This window comes from Leopardus geoffroyi, chromosome D2 (assembly GCF_018350155.1).
Source record: "Leopardus geoffroyi isolate Oge1 chromosome D2, O.geoffroyi_Oge1_pat1.0, whole genome shotgun sequence".
NCBI classification, from domain to species: domain Eukaryota; kingdom Metazoa; phylum Chordata; class Mammalia; order Carnivora; family Felidae; genus Leopardus; species Leopardus geoffroyi.
The window spans coordinates 31576396-31603120 of NC_059334.1; the positions used below are offsets into that span (position 1 = coordinate 31576396).

The 26725-nt window shown below is 43.7% G+C and overlaps 1 protein-coding gene across 1 annotated transcript in view; it reads right to left on the reverse strand.

Annotated features, from left to right (window-relative positions):
* The window catches only part of PPA1 (inorganic pyrophosphatase 1), a 30109-nt gene extending 17791 nt beyond the window's left edge, over window positions 1-12318 (reverse strand). Inside the window, exons 1-2 of the mRNA XM_045439490.1 lie at window positions 12140-12318; window positions 9064-9122 (exon numbers count right to left, since the gene is read on the reverse strand). Coding sequence (XP_045295446.1) covers window positions 9064-9122; window positions 12140-12203 — 123 coding nt within the window. The 5' untranslated portion in view covers window positions 12204-12318. The remainder of the gene's footprint in view (window positions 1-9063; window positions 9123-12139) is intronic.
* Window positions 12319-26725: the final 14407 nt, after the last annotated feature.

Here is a 26725-nt window from a genome sequence, read left to right on the forward strand (position 1 = left end):
CCTAGGCACTGAAGACTAGCAGTGAACAGAATAAAAGCTCTTTTATTTTTTAATATTTATTTTTGAGAGAGAGACAGAACATAAGCTGGGCAGGGGCAGAGAGAGAGGGAGACACAGAACCCGAAGGAGGCTCCAGGCTCTGAGCTGGCAGCACAGAGCCCAACGCAGGGCTCAAACTCACAGACCTCGAGATCATGGCCTGAGCTGAAGTCGGACACTTAACCGACTGAGCCACTCAGGTGCCCCATAAAAGCTCTTTGAACTCCCTCGAAGTTAGATTTCCAAAGCCAGGCCTCTGCATGGAGGCCTCAGGCTACAGTGGGGCTGGGGTGTGGGGTGTGTGTGTGGGTGGGGAGGGTGGGGTTCATAAACCTGGGGGAGGGAACTTACCTGTAAAATGAATGCTTAGCACACTTTTAAGTGTATGTAGATGCCCTAGTGAGTACTGTGCCTTTTTTTAAAGCAATGAACTTATAGGAGCTTTTAGTCATTAGTACCCCATCAATTATCACAACAGAAGGTATTAAGTATGTTGATATAAAAAGGAGGGGGTTCATTCTTTAACAGGAACTACTGCTGAGGAGTAGCTCGTTTCTCCTAGAGGCTGCTACAATTCAAGGAGTTGTTCAGGTGAACAGTGATCCTTAACATTTTCAGGGCAATATAAGAAATCCAACTAATTCCACTGCCGGAAGCACTTTTATGGTTAAATTATGCATTCTAATTGGAACTCCTGTGCACTGCTGGTAGGAACGTAAAATGGTATAGCCACTGTGGAAAACCGCGGTTCCACCAAAAATAGTTACCATATGACCCAGCAATTCCACTTCTGGGTATACACCCAAAGAACTGAAAGCAAGGTCTTGAAGAGGTGTTTGTATACCCATGTTCATAGCAGCATTATTCACAATCTCTAAACCACAGAAGCAACCCCCCAAAAAAGGAAGGAAATTCTGACACATGCTGTAACATGCGTGGACACAACTTGAGGCCATGATAAGTGAAATAAGCCAGTCACAAAAGGACAAATACCGTGTGATTCCACTTACATGAGGTATCTAAAGAAGTCAAATTCATACAGAAACAGAAAGTAGAAGGGTAGCCACAAGGGGGTTGGGAGGGGGGAACGGGGAGTTCATGTTTAATGGACATGAAGTTTCAGTTTTGAAAGATGAAGCGAGTTCCGGAGATGAAGGCTGGCAAGGGTTGCACAACAATGTGAATGTATCAATACCCCTGAAGTGTACACTTGACGATGGTTAGAACAGTCAGTCTTACGTTACGTGGATTTTACAATTAACAATTGGAAAAAATCATGCATTCTCGTATTTCCAACATTTATGCATTTAAAATACTGAGACAAGACTTTAGGGTATTTAGTACTACCCAGTTACAAATTCATGCCTTCTTTCTCTAATCCTAACTGGTTTCAACTATTACTTAGCTCAATCCTGGATTGAGAGGAGAATCTGTTCTCCACTTCTAGTCTGCTTTGATTCTAAATCCCCGCTCTGGCATCAAGCTCTCAGCTCCCTATTTATAGTTTCAGAGGAAGGAAGGGGTTAGTATCCCTAGTGGGATGATTTGGATAAGCCTGTAGGAGGCAGAAGAAAGGCAAACTATAGCTTTAGCTCTGACTTCCGAAAGGCAGAGACCTAACACTCTTCCCAGCTTTATAATCATTTCATAAGAATGTCAATGTTAAAGGTGTTCAAATTCTAAGAAGATTGGAAACTTAAGCCTAAACTAATTATATCATTCCATTAAATCAAAAAGAGTGTAAATAAAAATATTTTAGGGGTAGGAGACATGTAACCTATATCTTGATTAGTCTTTTACTTTCACTGATTAAACAGGAATATTTCAATAGTATGGTGATCAGGGGTTTCATTTCCAAACCGGTTAGTTTTCTTATGGATCAAATTAGTAGTCTAAAAGTTGTTTACTAATGAACAGGCCATGGCTATTTGGTAGGCTATTATAACTAGTGTAGTTAAGTATGTGTATATAGGGAGCATTTAATTATATCCCATCACTGAATCTTAGTAGTAAAGTTAAATGCATCTTTATTGGGAGACCTATGAACACCTTAAGACTAATGATCAGTTTCCAACACTGGATCCAAAGCCTAGTGAACATGACATGCTATATTGCAAACTTATATAAAGTGGCTTTTAAGTCAACATTTTCAAGTTGAGCCACCATGTATCTCTCCAGATAACTTCAGGAACCAAGTAAATGCCAGACTTGGGAAGAAATACAAAATCACTCTCTGATTCCATCATCCTTCCTTTTATTTTCTGTTTTGCAATAAAATTTGCAGAAAAACGGTGATGGTAGAGAGGACTTTCTTCTAAATTCATCTAGAGATTACTCAACAAGCAAGAAGCTAATAAAAAACAAGGGCAGCTTTTTTTTTAACTTCTAGAACAGTTTTGTAGTATAAAATCCCTATCAGAAAAGCTCACATAATTAATAAGGAAATGTTCCACCTGCAAACAGGTACTTTTGAAAAGGTGTACTAGATTTAATCCTGTCTGAGGTTATTATACCTTATTAAGTGCTCATCAAGTGACAATGGCTCTTAATCCTTAGTTTTAGATTTGGGCTTCAGTGTCAGTTTTTTTTATTACAGGAAATACTCTAAACTATTAAATGCAAATGGATTCCTCCTTGTGCACTGTTGGTGGGCACGTAAATTAGTGCAGCCATTATGGAAAACAGCATGGCGGTTCCTCAAAACACTAAAAATGATTCAATGAAATTTGCTTAAAGAGTAGATCTTAGGGGTGCCTGGGTGGCTCAGTCAGTTAAGTGTCTGACTGTGGCTCAGGTCATGATCTCACTTTTATCACTTGTTAATGAAATAATCAGGAACCCATTTGCTTTTTCTTTTTAAAAAAGTTAATTTCTTCAGCTTTATTGAGGTATGACTGACAAATAATCACGTATTCAGGATGTACAATGTGAGGTTTTGGTATATGTGTACATTGTGAAATGATCCCCCTCATCAAGGAAATTAACCTCCATCACCTCACATATTTACTTTGTGTGTGTGGCAATACTTAAGTTCTACTCTTTTTTAAAAAAAAATTTTTAATGTTTATTTTTGAAAGAACGAGAGAGAGAGAGAGCGAGAGCGAGAGAGAGCGCGCATGAGCAGGGGAGGGGCAGAGACAGAGGGAGACACAGAATCCCAAGCAGGCTGTAGGCTCTGAGCTGTCAGGACAGAGCCTGATGTGGAGCTTAGACTCACAAGCTGTGAGATCATGACCTGAGTTGAAGTCAGATGCTTAACCAACTGAGCCACCCAGGCACCCCTGTGATGATGAAGAATTTTGAACATAGAACCTTTCCCAGGAAAAATGCACATTTACACCAAATCGCAGTATCACAGAGTTCACAGAACCTCAGAAACCCGTCCGTGGCCATTTGAGGGCCTCGGGGCCACCAAGAATGCCTGGACTAGAAGACTTCTGAGCCTTTCCAAAGAAAAAAAAAGCTCTTACTCATTTCCCTTGAACGCTGAGCAAAAAAAAAATAATAATACAAATAAAAATAAATAAATAAATAAATAAATAAATAAATAAATAAATAAAATTAAGCAAGCCTTTTTGTCTGCACTATTAAAGAGATATCTACTGTAGAAAATTTGGAACATATAAAAAGTACAAAGTAAAATCCACCTCTCCTACATATCCATAATCACTCAAGGAAGTGGAACACAGTGGTTAAAACCACAAGTTCTGAGCCAAAATGCCGGGTTTCAAGCATGACACTACTGCTTATAAGCTCTAGTGGCTGATCCTGGACAATGGGGCTAATGAAAGAACCTAGCTTAGAGAATGACATGATGGCCAAATGATATAATCCACAGAAGGGCTTTAGCATAGTGCCTAAGGTTACAGGAATCATTCGATAAATATCAACAATAATTTTGGGCCTTTTTTAAAATAATGATCTGTAATGAGGGTTCATCAATAAGCTCTATACACAGAATCATGGGACGTCAACATAGAATGTAATCTAAAACACCCACCAAGATGAACATGGCTCAGAGATGAAGGAATTTGCTCAATATCATTAGGCCAGTTAGTGGTAAAACCAAGACTAAAGTCAAGATTCCTTACTCTTAATTCAGTGATTTTTTTTTTTTTTTTACCCTATAAAATAGAGCTCTGAAGGGCTAAAGAAACAGTCATTGTGCTCAACATCATCATCCTATTTGGTTGGTTACTGTTTACTGAGACTTTCCTATAAAGCCAGGCATTGTGGTATGTTATATGCATATTTAATCATCCCAACTTTACCTTTTCAACGAAGTTGACAGACCACAGAGATTATGGTTAGAATATCTGTTATCAAAATTTAGTCACCTGAATGCTCACTGGAGAGGGAAAAAGTAGGAGTTTATTTTTAGTTATGACATGCTGATTAAGCTTAACGGTCATCAGTTCCCATCTGTTCCCGGTTCTAACTTTGGTTTAGAAAACATGAAACCAAAGATAAACAAAACAAAAATCCAGAAAACCCATTCTATATACGTACAAAGCTAGGGAAGAAAACAGTGTTGAATTAATTCAGTGACATTTTAAAAACTTCCATTTAAGGAACTGTTTATAAAAAGAAATCGAAAATTTGAAACAAAGCAAACCCCGGAAGGAAGGAAGTAATCAAACAGGCATCTGCTTGAGTAGATCTCTTCTAAAGGGCTCAGGTACAGCAAAATAGTATCTTCAAAAAGAATGATAACATGAGTGCAGGGGGCGCTTGGCTGGCTCAGTTGGTGGAGCATGTGACTCTTGATCTCGGGGTTCTAAGTTTGAGTCTCACGTTGGGTGTAGGAATTGCTTAAAAATAAAATCTTGGAGGGGCGCCTGGGTGCTTCAGTCGGTTGAGCGGCCGACTTCGGCTCAGGTCACGATCTCACGGTCCATGAGTTCGAGCCCCGCGTCAGGCTCTGTGCTGACAGCTCGGAGCCTGTAGCCTGTTTCGGATTCTGTGTCTCCCTCTCTCTGACCCTCCCCCGTTCCTGCTCTGTCTCTCTCTGTCTCAAAAATAAATAAACGTTAAAAAAAAAAAAAATTTTTTTTAAATAAATAAAAATAAAATCTTGGAAAAAAATGATACACGACTGCAGAAAATATTGTTAAGTTTCTGAGGCATCAACCTATTTGATTATAAGCTGAACTTTTAGAAGAGGAGAAAAAAAAAATAGTTCCATATTTACATATTCTCCCAACAGTCACCTGGAAAACAGATAGAAGCCTATATTGTTAGAACAAATATTTAACATCAACGTTTAAGATACAGAACAAAAACAATACCAAACTTCTAAATCTAAATATCAAGTCATGATATTTGAGCACTTGAAGATTTAGATAAAAGTTAATCCACCCACTATTTCACACCGTTTATGCTACGTTCTGGATTTTAAAAATTTCTCTTATCTAAAAAGTTTTATGTCAGAAGACACCCTGAGCCACAGGTATTTTTATATTTAACCCCAAAATAGACCCAGAGCAAAGGACAAAATCCAGTGAGTCCTGGCAGGGTGTTTGAGTCACATGGATTCCCAGAACTGGCTGGCTTGATTACCTAGTGGCTGTCCACATTGAGAGGTCCTGACATAGAGCCGAATATAAGCCTTTGGGCATTTTTCCTCAGTAGAGTGGTAAGAGTTGTGTGAAAGATACATTCCCTCATTATCTCCCTTTGAATGACTGACCATATTAGAGATAAAGTCCACAACCACACACTAAAAATGTATTTACATAAACTTAATAACATTGGAACTAAAAAAAAAAAAAAAAAAAAAAAAAAAAAGCACACTCTTCTGTAACCAATGGAGTTAATCAGATCTTTTATTTAGGCTACAATCCAAAATAATTTCTGTGTACCACACCCTTTTGGTATTTTGTATATACTAAACTTCCTTAAAAACAGAACAAAACAAAAGAACTCTTTCCTGCTTCTCAGACAGGAATCTGAAATGCTGAAGTTCACTGACGTCTGGACCACTAGTGAAATCCAGAGTTGTTGTAAGAGATTGTGTTTCTGAGCCAGCTCAGGGCGGTGCAAAGGCAGAGTTTTCATTTGAGTAATCCCAGATTATAGCCCAAATCAGTCCCATACAAGACTCCAAGGAGTTGCAGAATAAACTGAGTGAAGATGTTTTACGTAGCACCAAGATGTAGTCTCAGTTTCCTATTTTGGGGTAACTTGAAGCAGTAATAAAACTGGGCACCGCAACAATTATGAACATTCTGATCCTTGGCTAGAATATTATAGTTCATATAATATAGAATATTGTATCAGTTACTTATAGCTATGGTCTGCATGTTTGTGTCCCCCCAAAATTCATTTGTTGAAATCCTAACCCTCAATAGTGATTGTACACTGGGTGGGACCTTTGGGAAGTGTTTAAGACACAGGGGTGGAACCCTCATGAGTGGGATTAGTGCCTTATAAAAGAGGCTCCAGAGAGATCCTTAGCCCTTTCTGCCACAAAAGTACATAGCTAGAAGTCCATGACCAAAAGAGGGCCCTCACCCAACCATGCTGGCACCCTGATCTCAGACCTCCAGGCTCCCTGAACTGTGAGTAAAAAATGCATGCTGTTGATAAGCTACCAGTCTATGGTATTTTGTTACAGCAGCCCAAATGGATTAAGACACTTATAAACACATGCACACAAAAAATAGCTCTAAGTCAAGAAAATATTTTTCTTCCTTAGCACATCTACATGTCAAGTTACTATCAATAAACTTTCAGTCATCATTTTATACCTCTTAACTACTCAAAATGGTGTGAGACATGACTGGAAAGTACTTTGATATGCATACTAATTACACACCAAACGGATAATCAAGTCAACCAAATGAGCCAATTCAAGAGGAAGGAAGGATCCTGCAGCTCATGCCAACTCCCAGGAAATCAGACATAACAAATTAGAGTTTCTGAATAAATACAACTTTGAGAATCCCACAGGAGAACACATGCCAATTAGAGGTCCCTCCTGTCAGCGTGGCACATAATTGGCCTTAGGCTATTTGCTCTACTATCTCCTGTTGGAGCCCAGCACAAGGAAGCTCCTGGGAAGCGACACCTTGAGTTGGGATTTTCTGCCAACACTCAAGTTGTCAGTCTGGAACTGGAGCAAATTTCCTGGTACAAGTTCGGTGAATTTGCCTATGTCTCTCTGATAGTCAAGTACAGAGAAACAGTAGGACTCAGCATATACAAGGAGAAGATTTCATCTATAATGGTATTCTAGACTTGCACTGGAATGCGATGTTCGCATGTATTCTGTATTGGCATTTAGCCAAGGAAAATCGACAATCTATGTGCAGTGTTTAGAACTCAAAAAAATTTGTGTTCATCGTGAATCATACTTCCCGGTTGGACAAAAAGAATTTTTAAAGGTTTAAAAAAGCAGCAGGCATCCGTCCTTGTGTCAGTTCCTTGTGTCAGAAGTACAAACTTCTCCTACCGGGAAGGAGGCTAAAACAAGCACTGAATAAAAAAAAATAACAATAACTATTTCAATTTGTAAAAATAACCCATGCTCATTGTAAAAAGATTAGAAAATATAAAAAGACAAAAATGAAAATAAAAATCAGAAAGGGTCACTAGCAATTCTTACTTCCAAAGGACCACAAAGACTTTGGAATATATCGTTGTAGACAGTTTTTCCTAGCAAAGTAAGATTCTTACCCATTTGTGGTTAGCCTATCAATTTGTGCTAGATTTCTTCAGCTCACTGGTGTGCATACTAACAGACACCTCTTTTTAGAAGTCTGTAGACTTAACCTTTACTAACACTGTACTTTTTTTTATTATATAGTTTTTTAATGTTTATTTATTTATTTATTTTTTTTTTTCAACGTTTATTTATTTTTTGGGGGACAGAGAGAGACAGAGCATGAACGGGGGAGGGGCAGAGAGAGAGGGAGACACAGAATCGGAAACAGGCTCCAGGCTCTGAGCCATCAGCCCAGAGCCTAACGCGGGGCTTGAACTCACGGACCGCGAGATCGTGACCTGCCTGAAGTCGGACGCTTAACTGACTGCGCCACCCAGGCGCCCCAATGTTTATTTATTTTTGAGAGAGACAAAGACAGAATGCGAGTGGGTCAGGGGCAGAGACAGAGGGAGACACAGAATCCGAAGCAGGCACCAGGCTCGGAGCTGTCAGCACAGAGCCCGACATGGGGCTCGAACTCACGAGCTGTGACATCGTGACCTGGGCCAAAGTCAGTCACTCAACCGACTGAGCCACCCAGGCGCCCCAACACTATTTGCATCTTAACTCTAACAGTCCACTGAAAGTACTGAATTTTCCTATAGGAAATTATATCACTGAATAATATAGTTTAATTTTTGTAAATAAAATAGTTTATTTTTGCTGTTTAATAAATATCCCACAACCCAAATTTTGTGCTGGCTACCTGGTGTATTTTATTTTATTTTATTTTTAAATGTTCATTTATTTTTTGAGAAAGCGAGAGAGAGCAGTGGAGGGGTAGAGAGAGAGAGAGACAGAGAGAGACAGAGAGAGAGAGAGGAGACAGAGGATCCAAAGCAGGCTCTGCACTGACAGCAAAGAGCCTGATATGGAGCTGAACTCATAAAACATGAAATCATGACATAAGCCAATGTCACTTAACCAACTGAACCACCTAAGCGCCCCTACCTGGTTAATTTTAAAACCACTTATGAGAAAAAATAAAAATTAAAAATAAATGAATAAAATAAAATTAAAATTAAAATATAAAATAAAATATAAAATAAAATAAAATAAAACCACTTATGAGGTACTAAGATTTAGTCCCAAGGACAGCTTTGAAACATTTGTTATCTGTTCCTCTACTCCTTCCCCAAATTATAATTGCTTCTTTAGCCAAATAATCTGGATTTAAGACTGACTTCTTAGTCAATGTACCTTGAATTTGCAGCACAATGAGGCATTTTAAGCACTTATGAAGACGTATAAGAAAATCCATATGTGGAATTAACTGATCTGAGTAAAGAAACTATGTTTAAATGGTAAGGACATCTTACCTTATCCGCATAAATTGGAACATCATGAAATGGAGATATATACTGTCCTTTTTCATTTTCTGCAAAATGAATTACAAAAAGTCATTAGTTCTTTTGCTAATTGCATTTCCAGATGCATTAAGTACACGTTTTAAAAAACACTTAAATTTTTTAGAGTCATTTTAGGCTTACCATAGGATTGAGAAAAAGATACTGTGATTTCCCATACACACCCCGTCCCCAAACTTGCATGGCCTTTCCCATTATCAACACCATTCACCAGAATAGTGAAGTAGACATTTTTTATTCCCACACGAGAAAAGCTGGTTGTGTACTTTACCTTCCGGATCCCTCCAAGATTGGGTTAAATTTTAATCCTCTGCTCTCCTTAGGAGTCTAACAGATACTAACCTCTATAACAAGGGCAGGGGCTGTCTTACATACTTTTGTATCCCCAGACTCTAGCAGTGCCTGGCATACAAAAGGCTATCAAATTGTTTTGGACTGATCTTACATCACTTAACAGCTTACATAGCTAATGAAACAGTTGGGCTTGGGGGGAAGGGAAGGGACCAATTTGTTGAGTTATAAAACCATGTTGTTTTAGGCAATGTTCCAGGAAGACAGAGACAGATTATATTTCTTAAGGATAACCAAGTTCCAATAACCCTTTCACAGGTAATTTCTATATTCTAGAGACTTAACTACCATATCCAAAAAGTAATTTCAAAACTTTCTTACAGGGGTACCTGGGTGGCTCAGTTAGTTAAGATTCAACTTCGGCTCAGGTCATGATCTCACAGTTTGTGAGTCTGGGCCCCACATCGGGTTCTGTGCTGACAGCTCAGAGCCAGGAGCTTGCTTTGGATTCTGTGTCTCCCTCTCTCTCTGCCTCTCCCCTGTTCACGCTCTGTCTCTCTCTCTCAAAAAAATAAATAAACATTAAAAAAAAAAAAAAAAACTTCCTTACTATTCTTTAGGAAACCTAAGGGTGAACCTATATCCCTTCACATTTGAAAACCGAGGTGGAATACGAAAACCTGAGCAGTGACCAAAAATTTAAGTATTTTTTAAAATGTGGACTTAATGCCTCTGGAAATGCAATTAACAAAAGAACTAATGACTTTCTGTAATTCATTTTGCAGAAAATGAAAAAGGACAGTATATATCTTCATTTCATGAGTCCCATTACGATCCCTTCAGTCACCTGTGACTTCACAGTCCAATCCACCATCAGTCTTAAAGAGACTGACAAATGTAACACTATAGAGGTAAAAAATCTTCTCCTATTAAGGAAGGGTGCCAAGAAATCTATGATTAAAAAACCTTGGGGCGCCTGGGTGGCTCAGTCCGTTAAGCGTCCAACTTCGGCCCAGGTCATGATCTCACAGTTCGTGAGTTCGAGCCACGCGACGGGCTCTGTGCTCAGCTCAGAGCCTGGAGCCTGCTTCCGATTCTGTGTCTCCCTCTCTCTGAACCTCCCCTGCTCGTGTGCTCTGTGTCTCTCAAAAAATAAATACATGTTAAAAAACATTTTTTTAAAAAAAACCTTAAAATTGTGTAATTACATAATAGTTCTAATCATTGGTATTTTTTAAGTCCCAGAGAGTTCCATCTGATAAAAAATTACATTAGCCAGTGTCAAAGTCAAGGAATGGCTATGGTCTTCCACAACGGCCATCAAATTCTTGCTACCATTAGGTAACCTAAGTAAAAACTGTGCAAATAAATACAGCTTGAAGTCAATTAGCCAATCATCTTTCCACCTTCAAACTTGAGAGTCACCGCTCTAAATCCCTCCTACAGAGAGATTCTAACTACAGAAAAAATAGTTCAGTGAATTATTAGTCAAAAGATCCTACACTGCCCTTATTTAAGTCCAAAATTAAATAAAATGGGGAGTCCCATCCTTCCTGGATTTTACATGGTAATCTTTAGCTACATGTGTAAACCTGAGTTCACTTTCCTTTTCCTCCCGCAGCAGGTTACTTTTCGCTAGGATCTTAGTGCATTCTCTCCGTGTTCCCATTGGTCCCCTCCACCCGGCAATTTCCTGCCTGCCCTTCACACTTCACCCGCAAAGATTTGCTGCACCTGCCCATTTCCTTCCGAGTAAAACGGTTCTTTACAGTTAAAACAGAAACGCTTCTACTGACACATTTTCGAACGCCTTGGCTCTCTCCAGTTATCTATTCCTAGTGGCTTGGGCAGGGGGGTGGGTAGAGATCAAGATAAAACCCGAGGTAGCTTTCTTTCCTCCACCTGCAAGACAAAAGGCCGTGGGCGAGGGAAAGCGGAGCTCCATCACTCCGCAGCGTGCAGAGCTCTAAGTGCAGCTCCAGGTGTGGACCTGGGGTAGGTACCCCTCAGATGTCGATTCCCTGCCCAGGGGTAAAAACTTGGCACTTTCTCCCTCGTGCTTTCCAGACTGACGTCACCTGTTTGACTTGAGGGAAACAGCTTTCTGTTTCAAGAAGGCTCATTCCCAGCATCCGCACTACAGGGGAAACCTCCGCGGGAGGGAGGGGCAGATGCGCGACCGGGCCTTCCTGGAGATGGGTTCGGTCCTCCACTGACGGCTCCTGCTCCGGGCCTCAGTTTCCCCCTCTGCAGAACGAGGGGTTGGATCTCACCCTGCCTGGTGACCACCGGCTGAGCTACAGTTCAGGAATTAAGGTCCTTAGGGAGTCATCCCTCCACCCTGCCCCCGTTCCTACAAATCAAGCAATCCTCTTACGCAGATTAGTTTACCTCCTGACACCTTTTCTAGAGTGACTCAGTGGTTTCCCTTCCCAACAGACGCTGCCCGAGGGCACCTGCAAAACTAGCCGGGCCCGGGGTCGGGTCCCACCGCGCGTGTGAAAGAGAAAGACCGTCCCCGCGGTCACCCTCCCCCCACCCCGTTTACCCGTTTCAAACGGGACGCGTGAAATGGGAGAGCCTGGCCGGCCCAGGGCCCGGGAAGCCCAAGGAACCCGGCCCGCGCCCGGGACAAGGGGCGGAGCGCGGGCCGACGGCGCCCGGGCAGGAGGCGAGGCGAGGCCCGGGAATGAATGGGTTGGCGGGCGGGGAGGGGTCGCGGTCCGCCGACACTCACTGAGGAAGACTCGGTACTCGGGGGTGAAGGGCGCTGCGCGCTCCTCGCTGCTGAAGCCGCTCATGGTGCGGATGACGAGCCGCAGCCGCCGCCACAGAGCCACCAGCTTGCACGCGGCGCCGACTGACAAGGAGAAAGCTTCGCGCGTGCGCACCGGGGAGACTGGACTTCAGAGTAGGGCGGGGAACGGCTTTAAGCGGCCGACCCACCCCGCGCGCAGGCGCACTCCGCCCGGCCCGCCCGGCCCGCCCGGCCCCGCGCCCCGCCCCGCCCGGCCCGCCCGGCCCCGCGCCCCGCCCCGCCGGCCCCGCCTTCGCGGACAGCCCCCCTGGCTCCAAAGTTGGGCCACGTGGCTAACGGAGATCCCTGGCTTTGGCGGTGTTCTTAACGCCTCCGCCCTGTGTGCTTTAGGGTTCTGTCTGACCGAGGACGGCAAAAGTCCAAGTTCTCAGCTTGCACCAGCTAGGAATGGACTGGAGACCTCTCCTTCATCGTGCACACAGGGAACTCACCTTTCTCACCTTTTCCTCTCACCGCCTCCGCACCTCCCCCCACCCCTCCCCCGCCGTCCCAGAGTAATTCCTGGTCTCAAAAGGCGTTCTGAAGTCACAGGCTTCAGACATGCCCTGCCTTTCATCTTAAAGGTGTGCATTTTAAGCGAATTTGAGGCATATTACTAAGCCCCTGATGACTACCAGGTGAGTAACCAGCTCCACCATTTTTTAGTGTAGGAGAGCAGGCAAATTGCTGTTAACCTTTCTGACTCAGTTTCTCGTTTGCGAAGTGGAGAGTAATAGTAACTGTTTCCTGCGTTGTTGGAATGATTAACTGAGTTGATACATGTCAAGAGTCCAAGGAAGAGGGACACCTGGGTGGCTCAGTCAGTTAAGCATCGGTCCGCTCAGGTCATGATCCCCCATTTTCATGAGTTCGAGCCCCACTTTGGGCTCTGAGCTGGCAGCACAGAGCCTGCTTGGGATTCTCCCTCTCCCTCTCTACCCCTCCCCCACTCGCGCTGTCTCTGTCTCAAAATAAATAAGTAAAGTTAAAAAAAAAAAAAATGTTTTTTAATACGTAAAAAAGAGTCCGAGGAAGAGCCTGGCTTGTTGTAAGCACTCTGGAAGTATGACTTGTTATTTCTACCCTCCCTGGTGAAGAAGGATTTACTCTGCCCCCCTTCCTTGCTCAACCCGCCCTAGGTCCCCCAGGGACTTTTCAGATGTAAGCACTGGGAAAGTCCAGGCATGAGTTCAGAGTCCCTTGAGCACATTTCTCTCAGGCATAAGTTCTTTGGACCTTGTTTTTCAACTGTTGAGTCAGGCCAGACCCCAACAGCTAAAGTCTGATTGCCTGATTGAGGCCCCTGTATGGTCAGTTAATTGCATCACTTCCCAAGCCTATATATTTAAAAAAAAAAAAAAAAAAAGCATATTTCAAAATCCAAATTATAAATTAGGAACTGACCATTCACTATTTGATTATATAATAATGAGTAGTTCTTTTTTAAAAAGTTTGTTTATTTTTGAGAGAAAGGGAGAGAGAGCAAGGGAAGGGCAGAGAGAGGGAGAGAAACCCAAGCAGGTTCCCCATTGTCAGGCGAGGAGCCTGTTGTGGGGCTCGAACCCGTGAACTGTGTGATCATGACCTGAGCCAAAACCAAAAGTCAGACGCTTAACTAACTGAGCCACCCAGGCATCCCCATGATAATAAGTATTTCAAAGAATGCCTAGTGTGATGGGCTGGGTTTCTTTAAATGATCTTGTTTTTCTGGGGCATTAAAGAGATAATGTGCTTTAAAGACATTTTGATTTAAACTTTTTATTTCAAAACAATGTCTACTATATAAAATGAGATGTCCCCTGTATTAAATGAAAACCCAATAAGATAGTTCTCTGATTAGTTAGGAAGAGTGTCCCTCCCTTGTCTCCATCCAGACTCCCATTAATTTTCAGAAGTTCACGCACAATTCGTTGACCTTTTGAACAGTACACCACACTGTTCTACTGTAGGTGGAGCACAGGGCAGGAAAAAAAAATAGAGCAGTAATTTAGTCAGTAATACATCGTATTGCTGGAAATTAAAGGAATCTCTGCAGAGTGAACACTAAGGATTAAGTTCAGAGAGTTTCTTAAGGGGATGCTTTTTGGTTGAGTTGCTCTATCAGTTTTCTGCCTTTGAGCACAGGAACTAGCTTTCTTGGAAAAAAAAACCCAAAATCCCCTCTGCGACCGACTTGGGAACAGACAGAAATGATGCAATAGTGGACCACATCCACTTTCCCTTTTGCCTCCTGCCAGCTCAGAACAAGATAACAAAGGCTTGCTGACCTCTGGACTTGCACATTAACTCTTGTTTTATTGAGTGTATTTAGAAAGGCAATCAGTACCAACTCCCATAAAATGCCAAGCCCCGGCTTTGCTGGGGCACAAGTCAGTGCTTTGTAACTTTCCCTTGCAGGCAATGGTGGTGAGATCCACAAGCCCAACTGGATATTGCTCTATTTCTCTTGTCTCCCTGGGACCTAGCACAGTACCTGGCCTAGAGTAGATGTTTGATGAATCTATGCCAGGTTAATGGATAGAGGAAGTAATGAAAAGGAGGCGGGCAATACCTTCTTGAATTCATTAGTTTGACAAAGGATAAACCCAAGTGTTGTCAAACGTTATCTTACTTGCTCTGTAACTCCAGTGGCACTTCCTTTCCGTCTGTATCCTGTTCTCTTTGCTGTGGTTGACCTTGTTGGGGGCCTCCAATTTTCTGAGGCACTCTCTTCTTTGGCTTATGACCGCATTCTCTTCTGACATCTCTCCGACTTACCTGGCCATTCATTTCTCATTTTCCCCCTTAGCTTCATATCCGTCTCTTCATCTTAATCATCATTGTCTTTCTTTTTTTTTAATTTTTTTTTCAACGTTTATTTATTTTTGTGACAGAGAGAGACAGAGCATGAACGGGGGAGGGGCAGAGAGAGAGGGAGACACAGAATCGGAAACAGGCTCCAGGCTCTGAGCCATCAGCCCAGAGCCTGACGCGGGGCTCGAACTCACGGACCGCGAGATCATGACCTGGCTGAAGTCGGACGCTTAACCGACTGCGCCACCCAGGCGCCCCCATCATTGTCTTTCTTACTTCTCACGTTCTCTCTAGAGATGCCCTCTCCCTAGATTATGTCATGTATGTATTTGGTGTCGACTACCACCTACAGGACCTATACATCCTATAACATAAAAACTTTCTCTCTTTTTTTTTCATTTTACTCACGTATTTTGAGAGACGGAGCACATGCGAGACGCAGAGAGAGGGAGAGAGGGAATCCAAAACGAGATCATGACCTGAGCCAAAATCAAAAGTTGGATGCTCTGCTGACTGAGCCACTCAGGTGCCCCGCCCCCCCGCCCATAACATGAAAACTTACAAATCTACAACTAAGTTTTACTTAACACTTATTGTGGTCATCGTCTGTGCTAGGTGGTAGAGATGTAGCACTTAGAAAGACATGGTCTTGACCCTCAAAGAAGTCATAGTCCAAAGAGAAGACAGACTTCAACAAATAATTACAATAAATGCAGATAAGTAGAGTGATAGAGGAAGTACAGGCCATTGCATTATGGGAGCAGAGAACCCCTCCAAGGAAGCGACCCTTAACCTATGACCTGAAGGATAAGAAGGGGTTAATGAAATGAAGAAGACAAAGCAGAAGCCAGAAAGGGATTATTAACAGAGGAGACCAGAGAAGTAGGTCAGGGTTGAATGGTAGAGGGCCTTGGAAGGCACAACATAGGGTTGGAACTTTTTTCTAAAAGCCATGGGCAACTTAAGAGTTTTAGCAAGAAAATGACAAGATCAGGATTGCTTTAGAAAGTGGCTCTGTTAACAGCTTGGAGCCTAGATGGAAGTTTTAAGACTAGAGGCAGGGAAACCAACAAGGAGGCTGCTGCAGTGGCCCAGGTTAAATAAAGATGCAGACCATGCCCTGAACTTGAGTGGCAAAAGAAAAGAGCAGTGACAGAGCTGTGTTTAAGGTAAAATCAATGGCATTGATCATTGGTTGGATAGAGTGGAAGAGAGAGACTGATAGCTTGAAAAGGGAATGAGGGGCTCCTGGGTGTCTCGGTTGGTTAAGCGTCCACCTCTTGGTTTCGGCTTAGGTCATGATCTCGTGGTTTCGGGGTTGGAGCCCTGCATCGGGCTCCGCACTGGCAATGTGGAGCCTGTGTCAGATTCTCTCTCTCCCTCTCTCTCTGCCCCTTCCCCCCCCCCTCAAATAAATAAACTTATTAACCTTGAAGACACTATGCTAAGTGAAATAAGCCAGTCACAAAAGGACAAGTATGTGATTCCACTTATATAAAGTACCCACAGTCGTCAAATTCACAGACACAGAAAGTGAAATGGTCGTTGTCAGGGGCTGGGCCAAAGAAGGAATGGGGAGATGTTGTTTAATGTTGTTTAATGGATACGGAGTTTCAGTTTGGGAAGAAGAAAGTTCTAGAGATGAATGCTAGCGATTGGCTGCACAACAGTGTGAACGTACTTAATGCTACTGGGATGTATCCTTAAAAACGATTACAACGCTAAAAAAAGAAAAAAAAAAACGATACAGTCAAACATGTCTTCCTTTTTTGAAAAATCTCATGAAGTTTGAGACATCTGTGATCAATAGTTACTCCAAAATTTATGCATAGGATGGTGTATCAGCAAGTCTGCAATTAGACAAAACGGCTCAAAATGTTGAAAATAGAGGGACTTTAATGCAGGGAATCAGCTCAGAAGCCAAATACAGATTAGCGACAGCAGGGAGCCACCAGCATCAGGCTAGAGGGACTCGGCAAGAGGATGAGGCAGAGTCAGCCAAAGGGAGGAGCACAGGGCCCATCCTCAGGAGCAGGAAGCCCCATGGGCCTGCCTACCCGGAGACCAAGTTGATGCTGGAGAGACTGCCTGTGGCAAAAAAGGAAGGAGAGACATGGTTTTCCCTTCCTCACATCTTCTAGTCTCCTGCCAGTGTTTCCCATTGGTTGGGCCCACATGTGAGCCGTATCACTAGCCAGTGTTGACTAGTTTTTGCCGCTGTGCCAGACACTGTGAAACATCTCAGTTTGCTTACAAGAACGACCATTTATTTCTTGTTCGAGTTTCTTGGTGGTGATAGGAGTCACCTGTGGCTTTGCCCTACCTGTCGTCTCATTGGCAGCCTGAGACTGAAGTAACATCCCCCAGCTTACAAGACCAAGCAGAGGGGAAAAAGAACTGCCGAAACCACACAGGGGCTCTTAAGCGTTTGCTTAGAAATGCTATGTGTCACTTCCACTCACATTCAGTCGGCTAAAGCAAGTCACGTGACTTTGCCTGATGCCAATGTCTTACGGAAATATACTCCTCTAGCTGACAATGCAAACGGGTAGCCACATCTCAGGCTGTCTGATTCTCCTACAGGGAGAGAAGCAAATAAATAGTAGAAATAATAGTCTCTTATCACAGTCGACCTTCTTGGTCATAAATAATCATTTCTCTCTTTTTTTTTGCATGAGAAAAACATACCCACTCTTCCTGCGAAGAGTGACACCCAAAAGTTTCAACCAGTCATGACATCAAGCTCGAAGCTCACTATCTCGTGAGTCTCTGTATTATGTCCAGACAGGGGTCCTCTTAATCCAGACACTAACGAGCAAACAAACATTATCTACAGCTCCCCCCCCCCAACATCTATACCTTATATGAAATGGTTGAACCAAGACTGAATAAACACTTCTATTCATTGAAAGAAAAACCGAGAGACTCACAACCATCATTGGTTCTTAGAATTCCAAAACCCTGCAGGGTGTAGGAAACATTCCTTGATTAACTTCCATTCCAGGTCCCTGGGAGTAGCCCCTGCTCTTCATAATTTTGGGCTTCTTGTGAGGTGAGCAGCTTTCTCAGCTTCCTTCCTGCCTACAGAAATTTTGGAGCCCCAATGTTGGTCTCCAGCAATCATCTTTTAACCCAAGCTGACATGTCTTGGCTGTGCACCTCTCTTTGAACCTTGAATAGCATTTTACCTGATTCGAGTCAGCTCTATTTGCAAATTACCGTACCTATAAAGACATACCTCTTTCTCTAGGCATAATTGCCAAGGTAAATTGAATTTACCAAGCTGCCATTGGAGAGCCATGCTCTTAGTCTACTAAGAGCCGCTTTATCCAACAAAGGACTTACTGGGAGTCACCGCTCATACCCTTGATCTGGTCTCCGTCCCAAGACTGCGGTTGTTGTTTTTTTGTTGTTTTTTTGTTTTGTATTGTTTAAGTTTATTTATTTTCAGAAGGAGAGAGAATCCTAAGCAGGCTCTGCAGTGTCATCACAGGGCCCGATGTGGGGCTTGATCTCACGAACCACAAGATCATGACCTGAGCTGAAATTGAGAGTCAGACGCTTAACTGACTTAACCACTCAGGCGCCCCCCAAAACTGAGTTTTAATCTCTGCTGACAAAACAGCCAATTCTTTTCCGAGCTCGTCTCGTTCTTGTAGTAGCCTGTCAAATGCGGCTAAAAACAACCAAAACAGATAACAATCCGTTTCCCAACTTTTTTGCCTAAACCCACAAGCTACTTGGTACACAATCTGCCTTCTAAACGACCAAAGTCTACACCACTTGGTGCCCGCCGCTAGGACCCAAAGCCAATGGCACCTGTTTAAGCACAGCATTCTGTAACTTGCACCAAACATTCTGTTAGTCAGCTTTTTCTAGATAATGTGGTATTAACAGACAGCCCTCCCCCTCTCCCTGAAATCTCACTACATTCATTTCTTCCTCAGATTCCATACCAGGGCTACAGATTGGCTTTGGCTCTGCTCCAGTATTTATTATTCTGGGGTCCTGCCGGAGGGAGCAGCTCTTATCTTGGTCTCCTGGTAAAGGGAGGAGAGAAACAGGACCACATTGTGGCTCCTAAAGCTTCTGGTCAGAGTTGATATTGAACTTCTGTTTACTTTCCATTGGCCAAAGCAGGTCATGTAGCCAGGTCTAACGCCAAGGGCACAGAGAAGTGTACTTATCTGCAGGGAGGCACTATCAGGCACTTGGTAATAAAGGGTTTTATACTCCTGTTTCAGAGAAGAGAGTGAATAATTGGGAACAATAATATAATCTTATGTTCCTCTGACACAGGAGTTTGGGAAACCTAGTCTCTGGGGGTTTACTGACCCCGGACCCCTGCCCACAACAAATACAGCAGGGACCCAGGATAGCAACAGAGCTGGATAAGGAGGCAGCTTGAAGTTACATTTGCATAGTCCATCATATAAGACAGAGGAAAAAAATGTCCAGAATTGTCAGTAACAAATCACAAAGAAAATCTTACAGAGATTTTGGGGGGTGAGTAGAGACAAAAGTCCAGGTGGAAAAGTCCAGTGAGTGGTTAGAGGACTTAGAACCCAGGAGAGAAAGGAAGGTTGGCTGAAGTCATTGATTTAAAGCCAACTGAAAATGACACCACCCAGAAGAAATATATATAGTAATGAAATACAGGTTTTTAAATTTTTATTTATTTTTGTTACAAAAAATTGTGTAATGTTTATTTATTTTTGAGAGTGAGAGAGACAGAGCACAAGCAGGGGAGGGACAAGGAAAGAGAGGGAGACATGGAATCTGAAACAGGCTCCAGGCTCTGAGCTGTCAGCACAGAGCCCAATGTGGGGCTCGAACTCAGGAACGGTGAGATCATGACCTGAGCCAAAGACAGATGCTTAACCGACTGAGCCACCCAGGCTCCCCTTTCTTTATTTATTTTTAAAAGGTGTATTTATTTAGTATTTTTAGAGAGAGACAGAGAGCGAGAGCGAGCAGGGGAGCGGCAGAGACAGAGGGAGAGAGAGAATCCCAAGCAGGCTCCATGCTGTCAGTGCAGAGCCTGATGCAGGGCTTGAACTCACAAACCTCCAGACCACGATCTGAGCTGAAGTGGGAAGCTTAACAGACTGAGTCACCCAGGCCACCCTACATTTTTTTTTTTTTTTAAAGCAGAGGGCCTAGAACAGAACCTCGGGGAATCTCAATATTTCAGGGATGGGTGGCAGAAGTGCCAAGAAGGGGTCAAAGAAGGAATGGCAGAGAGAGAGGAGACAAAAACAAGAAGCGTGGTGTCTTGGAGGCCAGAGAAAGAAATGGGGTTTTAAGAAGAAGGGGATGAGGGGGCGCCTGGGTGGCTCGGTCAGTTACGCGTCCGACTTCAGCTCAGGGCATGATCTCACGGTTCATGGGATGGAACCCTGTCCTGGGCTGCTGTGCTGACAGCACGGAGCCTGCTTGGGATTCTCTCTCTCCCTCTCTCTGCCCCTCCCCTGCTCGCATGTGTTCTCTCTTTCAAAATACATAAGTAAACTTTTTTTTTTTTTAAAGAAGGGGGTGATCAACTATATAGCTGCCTTCTAGATTTCTCAGCTTGGCTGGTACATGAGCATCTCATATTCACCAAGTCCAAAAATGAGCCTCCCATTGTTTCTCTTGAGCCCTCTCTCTCAGTTAACAGCACCTGAACTACGCAGTTATTCTACCGAGAAGTTCCTCCTAGCCCATTTCCTGGTTAAGGTCTGTAGCAGTCACCGGTGATCGCCCACCCAACACCTGTTCACTCCCCTTTCTCCTTCCCAACAGGGCTCTGTTGTTCAGACCTGCATCTGCCCACCCCTGTGTGGCCATGTGGTTTGGGAAATGAGGTGCCGTCCCATAGTCAGAGGAAAGTCTAATTGATCAGTGGTTCTGTTCCCCTTGCTAATGACCAGACTGGTGGTACGTATGGGACAAAATGCTACCAATGCAATCTAAGGGGTAGGGTCTTCTGACAAAGGTTCTCTTGCTTCTGTGAGAGATACTCTTGGCTTCCTTTACGCCTTGTCATGGGATTTGCTAGCCACACCTGTCTTACAATCTGGAGGGGAGAGGGGCTGCAGGTAACACGAATATACCCAAAATGAAGATGCCAAGTGGACAAATCTTGGGTCTTGATGTCACTGAGCTGCTGACTTAATTAACCCTGGGCCTTTCCTGCGTTAGGTATTCTTATGAAAAGATAATAAATTGACCTCGCTAACAGTTAATGTGCTATGTAAGATAATAAATTGACTTTGTTGTATTTAAAACAGTATGATTCAGAGTATTATGTTTCTTGTGGGCAACACAATATGATTCAGAGTATTATGTTTCTTGTGGGCAACATAATATGATTCAGAGTATTATGTTTCTTGTGGGCTTCTGAAAGACTTTCTCATGGATACAACTTCCCATCAATCTGTCGTTGCCTCCCCCAGATTAACTAGATTGGAGATTGACTCTCAGTTCCAGAGACGGGCCTTGATTTGTCTAAATCAATCATTGTAATCCTATCCCCTTTAAATGTTTTTTTTTTTTTAATGTTTATTGATTTTTGAGAGAGAAAGAGAGACTGAGCATGAGCCGGGGAGGGGGAGAGAGAGAGGGAGACACAGAATCCAAAGCAGGCTCCAGGCTCCAAGCTGTCGGCACAGAGCCCGACATGGGGCTCAAACTCACAAACCACAAGATCATGACCTGAGTTGAAGTCAGATGACACCAAGGCACCCCAAATCCTATCCCCTTTAACTGCTCTAGAACCCCATCAAAGAACATGAGATTCAGAACCTGGCCACAGGGACTGGTTCAGCAATGGATACCTGACCTAATATGAACCAATATAAGTTTCCTGCCTCCTTCTGAGAAGTTACTTTGTTCTCTTAGGAGAAAGTCATGAGGAGAGATATTCCTTCTCTCTCTCAATGTAAACAAGAAAGAATACAGCTCTGATTGCTGATAGCGGCCTCCTGTACCACGAGGGAAGCCAGACTGAGGGCCAAGTTCACAGTGTAGGTGGCAGAGCAGCTGAATGGAGACCATGTGGTCCTTGGGGACATTGTTGAGCTTCTGGATCGACCAGTCATCTGCACTAACTTGCACACCTTTACTTTAAGCCGGTTACTGGCAACTCAAAGTATCATAGAACGATGGCCCACCCTCCCACATCCGAGCAGTTATCAGATAATATTGAATTGATCTCGCAAACATCTCATGAACTTGCCATCTCTTCTCCATTCCTCCTGCCTCAGCCAGTCCCAGGGTATCTCCCCTGGGTGCCCCCAAATACCTCCTGCCTCACTGGTCTCCAGCTTCATCCCCCTCCAAGTCACTCTCTACCTGCTGCCGGTATAAGCTTTAACAGGTGAAGATCTGAGTGCATTGCTTCCCTGCTTCAAACCCTCCTCTCTACCCGGCTGTCTCTAGTTCAGTCTTTAAGACGTATTTCAAGCCTCTTACAGGAGTTCTTTTCTGATGCACCTCAGGCTGTCCCATTGCTTCTTTGGCCAACCGTGGTATCCCATTGTAAAAAGCACTAGAGTGCATTACAGTTTTTCTCTTTTCTGTCTCTGCCTACTGAACTGTGAGAGGTCATGTTCCCAGAGTCCACGGACACTAGGTTTGTGGAGCATACACTTGCTGGAATGCAGTTTTATCTAAACGTGTCGCATAGGCATCAAAGTAGGAAGCTAACCAAGTAAGTAACTCGGTGAAGTGTCAAGAACACTGGATTGGAACACACACAGAGCCTGGAGCTTTGTTTTGACTTCTTCCACTTACAAGACACGGGAACCTCAAGGAAATGCCTTGGTCTCTGTGCAACTCAGTTTCCCATCTGTAAAACGGGAATACCGCAATCATGTCGGTGATGACATAGCCCGCTGTCTACCTATGTTGAAGGGATGGCTATTTGCCTGGAAACTTCATTCACAGTAAAGACGCAAAAGAGGGAAAGCTACTAATGCGATGGAAAGTAGAAAGTAAACAGTCACCTCTTTTTCATAATGAGTTTATTTTACATAATTTATAGCATAGGTAACATCGTTTTCCAAAGACACAGACCAGAGGAGAGCGAAGGGGTGATTTTGATCATCAGAGGTGGCTTCGAAGGACCGCCAGACAGCACTGTGAATGAACAAAATATGCTACGTAAAATACTCTTCCTTGGGGGTGGTCAAAACATGGAAATGTAGATTGCTCTGTCACTAAAACAGCTTGACTTTGGCTGTTCTAACCTCCCTGCAGAGAGGAAGACAGAGCCGGGTGGGGAGTGATTACTCCTCAAACAGAGAGTGATTTAACACCACCACTGGCTATGTGACAGATAAACTAATTTGCCCAAATCACTAAGCTTGGGTTTTTCCACCCACATTAATTTGGTTGCTTGCACATGACAACAGCAGTATTTGTCGGTGATGGGGATTCAAAGGCCTGGACATCGCAGCCAGCAAGAGCACACAAACAACTCGAGGCAAGACAGGACACAGCCACATGGACAGCCTTTGCCCCATCAATGACTGCAAGACAGAGGAGTCAAAAGGATGATTTCTTTCAGCCCGTGAAGTCTTGATGTGGTGTTGGATCCAACTAAATTTTCACCTTTTTTTTTTTTTCAACATTTATTTATTTTTGGGACAGAGAGAGACAGAGCATGAACGGGGGAGGGGCAGAGAGAGAGGGAGACACAGAATCGGAAACAGGCTCCAGGCTCTGAGCCATCAGCCCAGAGCCCGACGCGGGGCTCGAACTCACGGACCGCGAGATCGTGACCTGGCTGAAGTCGGACGCTTAACCGACTGCGCCACCCAGGCGCCCCTAAATTTTCACCTTTTAACTAAACCGCTGGTACTCCTTCCATCTCAAATTTTTGGAAGCCACTGAATGTGATGGAAATGTGGCCTTCTGGCCAAAACAGCAGTCTGGAGCCTGTGGCTGGCTGGTTTTATTTTTGGATTAAAGGGGGGACCTCCATCAAGCCTCCCTGTTTTATTCTGAACCTCACTTTCCCAAATAGAGGAAGGAGAATCCACAGCAGCTTGGGGGATCTGCAAAACCTGTGCTCTCTGGTCAGATGGATCAAGATTTGAGTCTCAGCTTCACCACCATCTAGTTATGTGACCTTCAGTAAGTGACTTGGCTTCTCTGAGACTTGAGTTTTCCATCTAGAATATGGGCATAGTAATAAATACTTGCTTATTTTGTTACTTCATCCATTCAACAGTCATTTATCGTCTCCCATGTACCAGGCAGTGTCCTAGATCTGAGTCTACAAAAGTGAGTGAAATAGACATAGTTAGTCCCTGTCCTCATGGAGCTTATTGTCTGTTGGGAGAAATCAGACAAAAGCTCTCGGTACCATGCCTGGCTTTTAACAGGCATTCGGTAAGTTCTTCGTATCTGTACTCAACAGTCATCTCCCCAGAGAGGCCATTCCTAATCACCTATTAAAATAGCCCTCCCTCGTCTACCATGTTCCACCTACTTATCTAACTTTAAACCCATTCTTGATGAGTTTAAAAATCATCTATTAGTGATAAGTGCCTCTTAGATTTAGGGCAAATTTTGGCACTTAGGCCTCTACAATATAATCATCTTTTTAAAAGATAGATTTGAAAACATGTTGCAATCAAATCTAGAAGAATGACCAATAAGCCTATGAAAAGATTCCCAGCATCATCAGGGACATTTTTTAAAATTAAAAAAAAAAAATTTAACTTATTTCTTTTGAGAGAGAGAGAGAGCAAGTGAGCACGATTGGGAGAGGGGCAGAGAGAGAGAGGGAGACAGAATCCATTGCCAGCACAGAGCCTGATGCAGGGCTTAAACTCATGAATCATGAACCATGAGATCATGACCTGAGCCAAGATCAAAAGCTGGATGCGTAACTGACTGAGCCACTCAGGTGCCTCCATCAGGGACATTTTCCTTTTTAATATTTATTTTTTATTTTTGAGAGAACACGAGCAGGAGAGGGACAGAGAGAGAGGGAGACAGGGGATCCGAAGCAGGCTCTGTGCTGATAGTGAGCCCCATGTGGGGCTCAAACTCACAAACCATGAGATCATGACCTGAGCTGAAGTCAGATGCTCAACCGACTGAGCCACCCAGGCGCCCATCAGGAACATTTTTAAAGACTGGTGCTACTAAGTATTGGCAAGAACAGCTGGAACACTGCTGACGGGAGCGCAAAACGGCGCAGCAACTTTGGAAGATACTTTGGTGGTTTCTTACATGGTTAAACTATACACTTAGTTCCAACCCAGCAAACCCACGCCTAGGTATTTCCCCAATTGAAAACGTGTATACTGGAAGGACTTGTATATGAGCTCGTTTATGGCAGTGTTATTCGTAATTCATGAATTCATACTGGAACAACAACCCAAATGCCCATTAACTGATGAACGGAGGAATAAAATGTGATACAGCCAAACGATGAAATAATACTCAGCGATAAAAAGGAACAAAGGATTGATACATGCTGTGACAAAAAGCTCAAGAACATCATGCTCAGCAAAAGAAACCAGACTCACAAAGTCACACGCTGCATGGCTCTGGGTATGTACCATTTTGAAATCAGAAGGGTGTTTATCTGGGGCCAGGAGTGAGGGAGAGGATTGACCACGGTACGGCACAAGGCAGTTTTGGGGGGATGCTGGAAATATCTTGGGTGGGGTCAGGGTTACACGGCTGTACACAAAGCGAAAACTCATCAAAGTGCACAATTACGATAGGTGAGCTTCGTTGTAGGCGAGTTACGCCTTAATAAAGTTGTTACAAAATTTTAGAACATGTGGATATACGTGTGTAGAAGATGACTTTATGCTTATCCCTTGTGATGGGATTTGGGTGTGTGTGTGTGTGTGTGTGTGTGTTTTTTTTTTCTTCTCTTTGCTTATCTAAATTTTGTAAAATTTCCACAACGATCATGGAGGGTTTGTCGGGAGAGAAAACACCAACAATAAAATGCCGTGAGCATAAATAATTGGGTTATTCAACAAGGAATCTATTGTCGATTCAACATTGTTTGCTTGTAATGAAGCCCATTTGGGCTACCTCCTTCTCATCTATCTTTCCTCAGTGGCACTTCTCAGGGGTGAGCTGAGGAAACGGATGCAAAAAGGTACAGAGCTTAATAGCAATGCTTTGTCCATCCAGCTCTCGGTTTGGCTCTCATCTGGCTTTCTGGATGAATACACAGTAGACTAATGATAGGGGGCTCGCGTCCTCCTTTGCCAGCTCCGCCCTCCATTCCAACCCAAATCAACTCATGCGTCCTCCAGGTCCCAAGAGGAAGTCTTCAGTGTAGGGCCGGGCAGATTGTGGTTTGTGGGGTCCAAGCCGGGTGCCCGCCTCCAGCTCACGTTGGTCTGTTGCGTGCTGCTGCATGGTCTTGGTGAAGGCAAGAGGCCATTCATCAGTGGAGACCCACGATTAGGATGACCGCTCACGCTGCGCACGGCGGGATGGATACAGAGTCCCTCCGAGTGTCGTCTGGGGTGAGGGTGCTCAGTGTCAACAGGCCTCTGGCCCTTTTCGCCCATGACACCTCCAATTCATCTTCAGACTTTCCGCCTGTGAAAGGGCAGTTACCTCAGGAGACCAACCAGTCGGTAGGCGGAGGACAGCACATCAGAAGTCTGCCTTGCTTCCTCTTGTGTGCCTCAGGGTAGCCGGCGAGGTTCCTGATAGGGCCCAGGGATTGGGACACAGGGCTCCAGTGAGGACAAGAAAGCTACA